Below are 13,810 nucleotides of genomic sequence, written 5' to 3' on the forward strand. Positions count from 1 at the left end.
CCTCCCCAATGAGAGAGTATACTGTATAACCCTGGTATACCGCCCCAATGAGAGAGTATACTGTATAACCCTGGTATACCGCCCCAATGAGAGGGTATACTGTATAACCCTGGGTATACCTTCCCAATGAGAGAGAATACTGTATAACCCTGGTATACCTCCCCAATGAGAGAGTATACTGTATAACCCTGGGTATACCGCCCCAATGAGAGAGTATACTGTATAACCCTGGTATACCGCCCCAATGAGAGAGTATACTGTATAACCCTGGTATACCGCCCCAATGAGAGAGTATACTGTATAACCCTGGTATACCGCCCCAATGAGAGGGTATACTGTATAACCCTGGGTATACTGCCCCAGTGAGAGAGTATACTGTATAACCCTGGGTATACCTTCCCAATGAGAGAGTATACTGTATAACCCTGGTATACCTTCCCACTGAGTCAGACTCCAGTGTGTAATTCTGGGGATTAATTGTTCCAACGATTCAGGTTAAACAGTAGAAATAAAGTCTGGTTCTGTGAGATTTTCTTTGATGTCTGTCGGAAGGTGATCAAACAGAAGGTCTTCAACGACGAGATTGCTCCTCTTCAGTAAAACACAATTGGCGATCTCCGGGGGAATCCTCTCCAAATGGTTTCCTTTCAGTTCGAGGTAAGTGAGCTGGGTCAACTGTCCGATCTCGGGGGGGAGGTGGGCGAGGCAGTTCTGCCCCAGGTGTAAAGTCTTCAGCTTGAGGCAGTGGAAGAGCTGCAGGCACAGCGCCTCCACTTTGTTCTTGGTGATGGAGAAGTGCTGCAGGTTCTGGAGGAGGTGGATCTCCACCGGGATCGCCGTCAGCAGGTTGTGGCTGAGGTCGAGGTACCGCAGCTTGCGCAGGGTGAAGAGGGCAGCGGGTAGACTCTCCAGCTTGTTGTTGGAGAGGTAGAGCTGCTCGAGGCTTTTGACGAGGCTGATGGTGGTGGGGACGGAAACGATGGCGTTGTACCAAAGCCTGAGGCAGGACAGCCTCTTGAGATGCTGGAAGCTGATGATCTCCTCGATGGTCTGAATGTTATTGGCTTTCAGGTCCAGTTTCTGAAGGTTGGCGAGGCTGAAGATGGCGTGCGGGATCCTCTCCAGCTCGCAGTTCTGCAGCTCCAGCTCGGTCAGGGTGACCAACTTCTTCAAGTTATTGAGGACCAGGAGCCTGGTGCCGTCGTTCTGAATGACCAACTTGGACAGGTGGGTGGCCACCTCCATCACGTTGGAAGGGATCTTGGAGAGGTTGCTCTTCATGATGAGGGTCTTGAGGTGCCTCAGCTCCTTCAGGGACTCCAGGCCAATGGCCTTGTTGGTCTCGGAGTTCAGGTTGCCCGAGAGGTGGATCTCAGCCAGGTTCTTCAGCGAGTAAATCCAGAGAGGGATCTCGCCAATGTCGGTGAACTTGATGTGCAGGATGTGAAGGTGGTCCCTAAGGAAGTTGAAGGCGATCTGGTCAACCTTGGCAGGGCAGTGGTAAAGGTAGAGCTCCTTCAGCGCCACCATTTGGGAGATCTTGGCGGGCAGCCGGACATCGGGGATGAGCTCCAGTTTCAACACCTCCAGGTCATTCATGTCGAAGACAGCTTTGGGAATCCCGGACAGCATGAAGAGCTGCAGCTCCAGTTTCCCCTGCAGGTTCTTCGACACGTGCTGTCTCAGCTTCTCGTACGTCCACTCGTGGTTGAGGTTCATCTCCAGCAGTTTGCTTTCACAGCCTTCGGACAGGAAGATGGCAAACCTCTTGGAGTAGAGCTGGTCATACTGGTCCACCATGTGGAGGAGGAAGGCAAAGTCATTCTTCACATCAGGGATGTCACTGAAGTTACTCTCCTCGCGCACTCTCTCAAAGGAGTATTCCCTCAGGGAGCCCCGGAAGAGCCAGAACAACGTGTAGAGGCACACGAGTCCGTACAGCGCTATCAGGATGATGTAGCTGATCAGTAACTTCTTCAACATGTAGGCCATGCTGTGAGTGCAGAAGAAGACAGAGTAACCAGTGACGTACTTAATCTTCGGCTCACAGATGTGCTCAAAGGTGATGGAGTTGACAAAGGTAAAGGTGTAGCACAGGATGATGAGGAACTTGAGCGCTTTCACCACAGTCTGGCCCACGTAGAACTTGTAGATCAGGTCCCCGTCCTCGGTGTGCGCCCGGAACCGGCGCACCTTCTCGAAGAGCGCCTTGGCCTGCTCGCCGTCCTGCTTGTCCAGGATGTTCATGGACGGCGAGCCGCTGACCGGTGGCTCGAAGGTCACCTCCGGGCAGGAGGTCAGCGAGGTGCCGGTGTCCGAGCTCTCGCCGGGCTCCAGCGTCACCGACTTGAACATCTTGGTCCGGATGTGGCTGTTCTCCGAGTCTTCGTTGGCAGTCTCCGACACTGCTTTGGTGGTCCAGGGAGACTCAAAACACTTGCCCAGGATGGAGACAAAATGCTCCACTTTGGAGGAGGTCTTGGGGAATTTGAACCAGAAGTTCCCGCTGACCAGCAGGATAATGGTGTGAACCAGGGCTATATAAGGGAAGTACTTTGAGTACCAGGGCAGCGCCTTTTGGTAACACACTTGGCTAATGTAGACATACTGTTGAAAGTCCAGGTTTGTCTTGTAGCCTCCGGCCTTTGGCACTCTTGCCGGAGGTGATGACTTGGGTTGGGTTGGCTCTGAGGGCTTTCTCTCTGTCCCTGACAAAGTGTGACTCCCTCCCTCCTGAGGGCTCTGTGTCGGAGAGTCAGCGCGGTGAGACTGAGGCACGGCCACAGGCCGGGAGCTCCTGTTTAGGCCCCGCACGTGGTCACACGGCAGACACACCACCTTATCCTTTGAAATGAGCAGGGTCGCAGACAGGAGAGACACCATCAGCATAATGACCACCAGGTAGTCCATCAGAACGTCCCACCAGGGTTTGAGGAGGCGGTGAGTGGGCTGGCTATCGGAGAGGGTCGCGAGTTCCGTCAGAGTGATCATATCTGGAAGGAACAAAGGGCACGTTAGCAGTCAGAATTTAAAAACTAATTCTTATTTCCCCCCCCCACAACCTGAGAGGGAACACTCACCATCCCCTCTCCACCCTCACCCGTCTCAGACACTCACCTCCAACTTTCCTGGCAGGAAACTTACTGAGACACTCCCAGCATCCCTCATGCTGGTGTCCTGTGGAACTCAGCCCCATCTCTGGGACCCTCCAAGATTGGGCCCTCTCCCTCTGATACCCTCTAGGTCTGGGCCCTCTCCTTGTGGCTCCCTCTGGGACTGGGCCCTCTCCCTCTGGGACCCTCTGGGACTGGGCCCTCTCCCTCTGGGACCCTCTGGGACTGGGCCCTCTCCCTCTGGGACCCTCTGACAGTGCAGCACTCCCTCAGCACTGACCCTCTGACAGTGCGGCACTCCCTCAGCACTGACCCTCTGACAGTGCGGCACTCCCTCAGCACTGACCCTCTGACAGTGCGGCACTCCCTCAGCACTGACCCTCTGACAGTGCGGCGCTCCCTCAGCACTGACCCTCTGACAGTGCGGCGCTCCCTCAGCACTGACCCTCTGACAGTGCGGCGCTCCCTCAGCACTGACCCTCTGACAGTGCGGCGCTCCCTCAGCACTGACCCTCTGACAGTGCGGCACTCCCTCAGCACTGACCCTCTGACAGTGCGGCACTCCCTCAGCACCGACCCTCTGACAGTGCGGCACTCCCTCAGCACTGACCCTCTGACAGTGCGGCACTCCCTCAGCACTGACCCTCTGACAGTGCGGCACTCCCTCAGCACCGACCCTCTGACAGTGCGGCACTCCCTCAGCACTGACCCTCTGACAGTGCGGCCTTCGGGGTGTTAGCCAGGTCTATGGTTGAAGCCTGGGTCTGAGTGGGTGAGAATGCAAAAACAGCTGGATATATGGTGTTGCTATTTCAGAGACCAGGTGAGATTCCTGGCTGGGATGTTTAACTCACTGTTCACTGGAATTACAGGCAGGGCAAACTATGTTGGCAGGCTCTCCCCCCCACACAGTGCGTGCAATGTACCGATAGCAGGATTCAGGACACTCTGGACACCACTTTGTACAGGCAATGCACCAACTAACACTCCAGCACCGTCCCTCACCACTCACTCTGCTGCTGTACCTGCTGCAGGCTCCCTCCAGTGTCCTGCTGACCAACTGGGAACTGGCTGAATGACCGCCTGTCACTCAAACTGAGCTGAGACAGCCTCACCCTGCCATTGGCCTCACAGTCACCCTGGCACATGCTCAGTCTAAGGGAAGGGCGTGGCTATGGGAGGGAGGGGCAGGCCCCTGGGGGAGGGTCAGACAGGCTGGTTCAATGGAAGGGGGTCACTGGTTTCTCTGGAAACACTTCAAGTGAAGCTTGAGGTTGTGTCTGGGTGGTTCATGGAGATTCTCCAATCACACAATTCAGACACCAACCAAAAAACAGGTCCAATAATTTAAATAAAACTTCTGAGAACTTGTCCAGAAACTTCTTCACCTTGTCATTCTGTCCAATAGAAACACAGGACACTGCACCACCCTGTCCAATAGAAACACAGGACACTGCACCACCCTGTCCAATAGAAACACAGGACACTGGACCACCCTGTCCAATAGAAACACAGGACTCTGCACCATCCTGTCCAATAGAAACACAAAACCCTGCACCACCCTGTCCAATAGAAACACAGGACTCTGCACCACCCTGTCCAATAGAAACACAGGTTTCTGCACCACCTTGTCCAATAGAAATACAGGACTCTGCACCACCCTGTCCAATAGAAACACAGGACTCTGCACCACCCTGTCCAATAGAAACACAGGACTCTGCACCACCCTGTCCAATAGAAACACAGGACTCTGCACCACCCTGTCCAATAGAAACACAGGACTCTGCACCACCCTGTCCAATAGAAACACAGGACTCTGCACCATCCTGTCCAATAGAAATACAGGACTCTGCACCACCCTGTCCAATAGAAACACAGGACTCTGCACCATCCTGTCCAATAGAAACACAGGACTCTGCACCATCCTGTCCAATAGAAACACAGGACACCGCACCATCCTGTCCAATAGAAACACAGGACACCGCACCACCCTGTCCAATAGAAACACAGAACCCTGCACTATCCTATCCAATAGGAAGCAGTGAGCCTGCGCGTGCCAGTGGGAGATTGAGCCAGAGTGAGGGTATGGGAAATTTGGAGCTGAGAGGGAACTCGGTGCTGAGGGGAAAGAGGTGCTCACCTTCAAGAGGAGTGGAGAGGTGGACCCGCGAGAGAGACTCGAGGGCAAGTGAGAGGTAGAAAGAAATTGAACTCAGCGGCCATAGCCAACAGGTAAGTGATTGGTTGGTGACTGGTAAGTAGTTTCTTTTTGCTTTTCTCTTGGCATTGTAGTTGTTGTTGTTGTACGGGGCAATAATGTTTCTGTGTAATCTCTGCGGTTTATAAAGGTTACATTCAGGTGTAGTGAGGAGCGGGAAAGAAGGGCTCGAGAGAATTGGATATAATCTGAAAAACACCTTTCAGAAGTTTAACTTAATGGGGTAAGACATGACTGGAGAGCTCCAAGCCCTGGTTTGCTCCTCTTGCTCCATGTGGGAGGCTGGGGACAGTTCCAGTCCCCTGGGTCAGCACGTGGGCAGGAAGTGTCTCCAGCGACAGCTCCTGGGAGCTCGAGTTTCAGAGCTGGAGCCGCGGCTGGAGACACTGTGGAGCATCCGTGAGTCGGAGAGTATCGTGGATAGCGAATATAGACAGGCGGTCACACCGCAGGCTCAGACTCCGCAGGCAGGGAAAGAATAGGTGACCACCAGGCAGGGCAAGAGAGATAGGCAGGTAGTGCGTGAATCTCCTGTGGAAACTCCCCTACAAAACAGATATACGGCTTTGGATATTGTTGAGGGGAATGTCCTCTCTGGGGAAAGCAGCAGCGGCCAAACTCATTGCACCATGGTTGTACCCCTCCCCTCTGAAGTAGAACCAAACTGTGCCAATACAATAGTTATAGGGGATTCACTTATAAGCGGAATAGACAGGCATTTCTGTGGCTGCAAACGAGACTCCAGCATGGCATCCTCCCTCCATGATACTTGAGTCAGGGAGGTCTCAGAGAGGGTACAGGGCATTCTGGAAGGGAAGGGCAAACAGCCAGTGGTACACATCGGTACAAGTGACATAGATAAAAAAGAGATGAGGTCCTAAAAGCAGAATACAGAGAGCTAGGAAGAAAGTTAAGAAATCAGACCTCAAAGGTCAGTGCACGTGGCACTGGTAGTGATCTCAGGATTACTACCAGTGCCACATGCTAGTCAGAGTAGAAATGTCAGGATATATCGGATAAATAGATGGCTGAAGGGATGGTGCCAGGGGCAGGATTTCAGATTCCTGGGGCATTGGGAACAGTTCTGGGGGAGATGCCCTGTACAAATTGGGTGGGTTATACCTGGGCAGGACTGGGACTGATGCCCTGGGGGGAGTGTTCGCTGGAGCGGTTGGGGAGGGTTTAAACTAATATGGCAGGTGGACGGGAACCTATGTAAGGAAGGAGGGAGCAAGGGCAAAATCAGAAGATAGAAAAGGGAATAAGAAAAGTGACAGGCTGAGAAATCAAGGACAAGGTTCAAACAGGGCTATGGAGAAAACTATTGGGAGCGAGACAAACAATGTTAAAAAGACAAGGTTAAAGGCTGTGTGCCTTAACGCACGGAGCATTTGCAGTAAAGTCGATGAACTAATCACGCAGATAAATGTAAACGGGATCATTGGGATTACGGAGACATAGCTGCAGGGATGGGAACTGAATGCCCCAGGGTGTTCAGTATTTAGGAAGGACAAGGAGTAGCACTGCTGGTTAAAGAGGATATTTACACAATAGTGAGAAAGGATATTGGCTCTGACAGCGTGGAATCTGTACGGGGAGAGGTGAGAAATACCAAGGGGCAAAAAACATCAGTGGGTGTCATATATAAACCCCAAACTGCAGCGGGGATATTGGGAATGGTGTTAAACACGAAATTAGAGATGCAGGTGATGAGGAATTATCGGTGATGATGGGTGATTTTAATCTGCACATAGATTGGGCAAATTTAATTAGCCACAATGCCGTAGGGGAGGAATTTCTGGAGTGTGTACGGGATAGTTTTCATCACCAATATGTAGAGGAACCAAATAGAGAGCAGGTCATCTTGGACTGGATACTGTGTAATGAGAAGGGAATCATTGCCAGTCTAGGTGTACGAGACCCCTTGGGGATGAGTGATCATAACATGATAGAATTTTTTTATCAAGGTGTAGAGTGAAGTAGTCGATTCGGAGACTAGACTGCTGAATCTTAATGATGGAAACTATGAGGATATGAGGTGTGAGATGGCCTTGATAGATTGGGGAGAGAGACTTAAAGGGATGATAGTGGATAGACAATGGTAAACACGCAAGGAACGCATGGGGGAACTGCAGCAACTGTTTCTTCCTGTCAGGAACAAACTGGGTAAGAGGCCAATCCATGGCTTACAAAGAAAATTAGAGAGAGTATCCGACCTGAGGAAGAAGCATACAGACTGGCCAAGAAAAAATTTGAGGATTGGGAGTAGTTTGGAACTCAACAAAGAAGGGCCAAGGGGTTGATTAAGAAGGGGAAAGTACAGGACAAAAGTAAGCTAGCAGGGAACATAAAGACTGAGACTAAGAGTTTCTATAGATACGTGAAGAGAAAGAGGTGATGAAGACAAATGTAGGTCCCCTACAGACAGACACAGGGGAATGTGTAACAGGGGGAAAAGAAATGGCTGAGTAACTGATTCTGTCTTCAGAAAACAGGATATAAATCAGATACCAGAAATGTTGGAGAGTGCAAGATTTAGTGAGATGGAAGAACTGAGGGAGATTAATATTAGTAGAGAAATGGTGCTGGGAAAATTGATGGGATGGAAGGAGAATAAATCCCCAGGACTTGATAATCTACATCCCAGAGTACTAAAGAAGTGGCTCTTGAAATAATGGATACACTGGTGGTTATCTTCCAGGATCCGATAGATTCAGGAACAGCCCCTGCAGATTGGACGGTAGCGAAAGTTTCAATAATCCAATAATAATCCAATAATCCAATCTGTTTTGGGGCCACTGCTGTTTGTCATTTTTATAAAAGACCTAGATGAGGGTGTAGAAGGATGGATTAGTAAATTTGCGGATGACTCTAAAGTCGGAGGAGTTGTAAACAGTGAGGATGGATGTTACAGTTTGCAGAGAGACATAGATAAGCTGCAGAGCTGGGCCGAGAGGTGGCAGATGGAGTTTAATGCAGAAAAGTGTAAAGTGATTTATTTTGGAAGAGATAACAGGATTACAGAGTATTGGGCTAATGGAAAAACTCTTGATAGTGTTGATGAACAGAGAGATAGACCATAGAACATAGAACATTACAGCGCAGAACAGGCCCTTCGGCCCACGATGTTGCGCCGACCAGTTAAAAAACAATGACCCTCTAACCTAAACCAAACCCTTTCCATCCATAAACCTATCCACGGATCTCTTAAACGCCCCCAAACTAGGCGCATTTACAACTGCTGCAGGCAGGGCATTCCAATCCCTCACCACCCTCTGGGTAAAGAACCTACCCCTGACATCCGTCCTATAACTACCACCCCTTATCTCGGGGTACATGTGCATAGATCCCTGAAAGTTGGCACCCAGGTTGATAAGATTGTTAAGAAGGCGTACGGTGTGTTAGCTTTTATTGGTAGAGGGATTGAATTTCGGAGCCGTGAGGTCATGTTACAACTGTACGAAACTCTGGTGCGGCCGCACTTGGAGTATTGCGTACAGTTCTGGTCGCCGCATTATAAGAAAGATGTGGAGGCATTGGAAAGGGTGCAGAGGAGGTTTACCAGGATGTTGCCTGGTATGGTGGGAAGGTCTTATGAGGAAAGGCTGAGGGACTTGAGGTTGTTTCTGTTAGAGAGAAGAAGGTTACGAGGTGAGGCATACAAGATGATCAGAGGGTTAGATAGGGTGGACAGTGAGAGCCTTCTTCCTCGGATGGTGATGGCTAACACAAGGGGACATAGCTTTAAATTAAGGGGTGGTAATTATAGGACGGGTGTCAGAGGTAGGTTCTTTACTCAGAGGGTAGTAAGGGCGTGGAATGCCCTGCCTGCAGCAGTTGTGGACTCGCCAAGTTTAAGGGCGTTCAAATGGTCAGTGGATAGGCATATGGATAACATTGGAATAGTTTAGGTTAGAGGGTCATTAGATTGGTTCCACTGGTCGGCGCAACATCGAGGGCCGAAGGGCCTGTACTGTGCTGGAATGTTCTATGTTCTAATATTCAAACAGAGAGATAGAGAGAAAATGGAATTATAGACCAATAAACTTAGCATCGGTAGTGAAGAAAATTCTCGAATCCATTCTCAAGGACTTTATAACGGAGCATTTAGAAAGCAGTATCAGGATCAGACAGAGTCAGCATGGATTTATGAAGGGGAAATCACGCTTGACAAATCTGTTGGAATTCTTTGAAGATGTGACGAGTAGAGTTGGCAAAGGGGAGCCAGTCAATGTGGTATATTTGGACTTTCGGAAAGTGTTTGACAAAGTCCCACTTAAGAGGTTATCGTGCAAGATTAAAGCGCATTGGATTGGGAGATGGTTAGAAACTGGTTGGCAGAAGAGAAAGAAAGAATAGGAATTATTGGGTCCATTTCAAATTGGCCGGCAGTCACTCATGGGGTGCCACAGGGATCGGCGCTGGGACCCCAGCTATTCCTAATATATATAAATGATTTGGATGAGGGAACAAAATGTAACATCTGAAAGTTTGCAGATGATACTGTGGCGACTAGGGGAATTTCACAGTAACTTCATTGAAGTGCTAATGTAAGCCTTACTTCTACTAATAATAACTAACCTCTAAACCAAGTTGGGTGGGAGGGTGAACTGTGACGAGGATACAGAGAACCTTCAGAATGATCTGGACAGGTTGGGTGAGTGAGCAAATCAAAGGCAGATGCAGTGTAATTTGGATAAATGTGAGGTTATTCACTTTGGAAGCAAAAACAAGAAGGCAGATTATTACCTGAATGGCTGTAAATTGGGAGATGGGAGTGTGCAGAGGGATCTGGCTGTCCTTGTGCACCAGCCGCTAAATTTGATTTGATTTATTATTGTCACATGTATTAACATACAGTGAAAAGTATTGTTTCTTGTGCGCTATAAGAACATAAGAACATAAGAAATAGGAGCAGGAGTAGGCCATCTAGCCCTCCGAGCCTGCCCCGCCATTCAATAAGATCATGGCTGATCTGTCGTGGCTCAGTTCCACTTTCCCGCTTTCTCCCCATAACCCTTAATCCCCTTGCCTACCAAAAACCCATCAACCCGCGTCTTAAAAATATTTAGCGAGGTAGCCTCCACCACTTTAACGGGCAGAGAATTCCAGAGATTCACCACCCTTTGAGTGAAGAAGTTCCTCCTCAACTCTGATCTAAACCGCCCCCCCCTTTATCTTGAGGCTGTGCCCTCTAGTCCTACTGTCCTTTGAGCGGGAAGAACCTCTCCACCTCTATCCTATCCATCCCCTTCATCATCTTATACGTCTCAATGAGATCTCCCCTCATTCTTCTAAACTCTAACGAGTACAAGCCTAGTTTATTCAGCCTCTCCTCATAGCTCAACCCCCTCAACTCCGGTATCAGCCGAACCTCCTCTGCACTCCCTCCAAGGCCAAAATATCCTTGCGCAAGTACGGCGACCAAAACTGCACACAGTACTCCAGCTGCGGCCTCACCAGTGCCCTGTACAGTTGCCTCCCTACTTTTATATTCAATCCCCCTCACTATGAAGGCCAGCATCCCATTCGCCTTCCTGACCACCTGCTGCACCCGCAGGCTGGGTTTTTGCGACTCATGCACAAGGACCCCCAGGTCCCTCTGCACTGTAGCAGACAAAACATACCGTTCATAGAGAAGGAAACGAGAGAGTGCAGAATGTAGTGTTACAGTCAGAGCTAGGGTGTACCAAGTGCAACAGATGGTAAAGACAAATGGTATGTTGGCCTTCATTGCGAGATGTGGAGATGCCAGCGTTGGACTGGGGTAGACATGATAAGAAGTCTCACAACACCAGGTTAAATTCCAAGAGGTTTATTTGGTAGCACGAGCTTTTGGAGCACTGCTCCATCAGGCAACTCACCTGATGAAGGAGCGGTGCTCCAAAAGCTCGTGCTACCAAATAAACCTGTTGGACTTCAACCTGGAGCATCTTACTGTTCATTGCCAGAGGTTTTGAGTACAGGAGCAGGGATGTGTTGTTGCAGTTATACGGGGCCTCAGTGAGGCCACACCGAGAATATTGTATGGAACTTTCTGAGGAAGGATGTCCTTGCTCTCGAGGGAGTGCAGTGAAGGTTTAGCAGGCTGATACTGGGGATGGTGAGACTGATGTATGAGGAGAGATTGACCAGGTTAGGAATGTTTTCACTGGAGTTCAGATGAGTGAGGGGGGGCATCTCATAGAGCCTTACAAATTTCAAACAGGACTAGACAGGGTAGATGCAGAGAGGATGTTCCCAATGGTGGGGGTGTCCAGAACCCGGGCTCACAGTCTGAGGATACAGGGCAGACCATTTAAGATGGAGATGAGGAGATATTTGTTCACCCAAAGAGTGGTGAGCCTGTGGAACTCATTACCACAGGAAGTGGTTGATGCCACAGTATTGAGTGGATCCAAGAGGCAGCTGGATACAGCGCTTGGGGCGAATGGGATCAAAGGGGGAGAAAGCGGGATGAGGCTATTGAGTTGGATGATCAGCCGTGATTGTAATGAATGTTGGAGCAGGCTCGAAGGGCCAAATGGCCTCCTCCTATCTTAAATATTTCTGTTTTTTAAACACAGGGCTCATCACCACCTTGTCCAATAGAAACATAAGAACAAGGAGCAGGAGTAGGCCATTTGGCCCCTCGAGATTCAATAAGATCATGGTTGATCTTTGTGTGGACTCAGCTCCACTTACCCGCCCGCTCACCATAACCCTTAATTCCTTTACTGTTCAAAAATGTAACTATCCTTGCTTTAAAAACATTCAATGAGGGAGCCTCAACTGGGCAGGGAATTCCACAGATTCACAACCCTTTGTGTGGGGAAGTTCCTCCTCAACTCAGTCCTAAATCTACTTCCTCTTATTTTGAGGCCATGCCCCCGAGTTCTAGTTTCACCCGCCAGTGGAAACAACTTCCCTGCTTCTATCTTGTCCATTCCCTTCATAATCTTATATGTTTCTATAAGATCGCCCCTCATTCTTCTGAATTCCAATGAGTATAGTCCCAGTCTACTCAGTCTCTCCTCATAAGCCAACCCTCTCAACTCCGGAATCAACCTCGTGAATCTCCTCTGCACCCCCTCCAGTGCCAGTATATCCTTTCTCAAGTAAGGAGACCAAAACTGTACACAGTATTCCAGGTGTGGCCTCACTAGCACCTTATACAGCACCTAACACAGGATTCTGCACCACCCTGTCCAATAGAAACACAGGATTCTGCACCACCCTGTCCAATAGAAACACAGGACTCTGCACCACCCTGTCCAATAGAAACACAGGATTCTGCACCGCCCTGTCCAATAGAAACACAGGATTCTGCACCACCCTGTCCAATTGAAACACAGGACTCTGTACCACCCTGTCCAATAGAAACACAGGACACTGCACCATCCTGTCCAATAGAACCTCAGGACACTGCACCATCCTGTCCAATAGAAACACAGGACTCTGCACCACCCCATCCAATAGAAACACAAGACTCTGCACCACCCTGTCCAATAGAAATGCAGGACACTGCACCACCCTGTCCAATAAGAACACAGGATTCTGCACCACCCAGTCCAATAGAAACACAGGATTCTGCACCACCCTGACCAATAGAAACACAGGACTCTGCACAACCCTGTCCAATAGAAACACAGGATTCTGCACCACCATGTCCAATAGAAACACAGGATTCTGCACCACCCTGTCCAATAGAAACACAGAACTCTGCACCGCCCTGTCCAATAGAAACACAGGACTCTGCACCACCCTGTCCAATAGAAACACAGGACACTGCACCACCCTGTCCAAAAGAAACACAGGACTCTGCACCGCCCTGTCCAATAGAAACACAGGACTCTGCACCGCCCTGTCCAATAGAAACACAGGACTGTGCACCACCCTGTCCAATAGAAACACAGGACTCTGCACCACCCTGTCCAATAGAAACACAGGACTCTGCACCGCCCTGTCCAATAGAAACACAGGACTGTGCACCACCCTGTCCAATAGAAACGCAGGACACTGCACCACCCTGTCCAATAGAAACACAGGACACTGCACCACCCTGTCCAATAGAAACGCAGGACACTGCACCACCCTGTCCAATAGAAACGCAGGACACTGCACCACCCTGTCCAATAGAAACACAGGACTCTGCACCACCCTGTCCAATAGAAACGCAGGACACTGCACCACCCTGTCCAATAGGAACACAGGATTCTGCACCACCCTGTCCAATAGAAACACAGGATTCTGCACCACCCTGTCCAATAGGAACACAGGATTCTGCACCACCCTGTCCAATAGAAACGCAGGACACTGCACCACCCTGTCCAATAGAAACACAGGATCCATTTATAACAACAACTTGTATTTAATTAGCTCCCTTGTCATCCATCATCCCAGCTGCTTCACTGGCGCCTGCTCAACATTTAACGGTGAGACACATGAGGAGATATCAGGGTCAGGTGACCAATAGCTTGGTCAAAGGAGCAATTTGTAA

The 13,810-nt window shown here is 49.7% G+C and overlaps 1 protein-coding gene across 1 annotated transcript in view; it reads right to left on the minus strand.

Annotated features, from left to right (window-relative positions):
• Window positions 1-311: 311 nt before the first annotated feature.
• The window catches only part of LOC145360974 (volume-regulated anion channel subunit LRRC8D-like), a 19,106-nt gene continuing 5,607 nt past the window's right edge, over window positions 312-13,810 (minus strand). The window contains exons 2-3 of the mRNA XM_080216481.1: window positions 435-2,993; window positions 312-395 (exon numbers count right to left, since the gene is read on the minus strand). Of these exons, the coding sequence (XP_080072607.1) occupies window positions 496-2,991 (2,496 nt within the window). The 5' untranslated portion in view covers window positions 2,992-2,993 and the 3' untranslated portion in view covers window positions 312-395; window positions 435-495. The remainder of the gene's footprint in view (window positions 396-434; window positions 2,994-13,810) is intronic.

Source organism: Carcharhinus amblyrhynchos, chromosome 33 (genome assembly GCF_965287045.1).
Source record: "Carcharhinus amblyrhynchos chromosome 33, sCarAmb.v2.hapA, whole genome shotgun sequence".
NCBI classification, from domain to species: domain Eukaryota; kingdom Metazoa; phylum Chordata; class Chondrichthyes; order Carcharhiniformes; family Carcharhinidae; genus Carcharhinus; species Carcharhinus amblyrhynchos.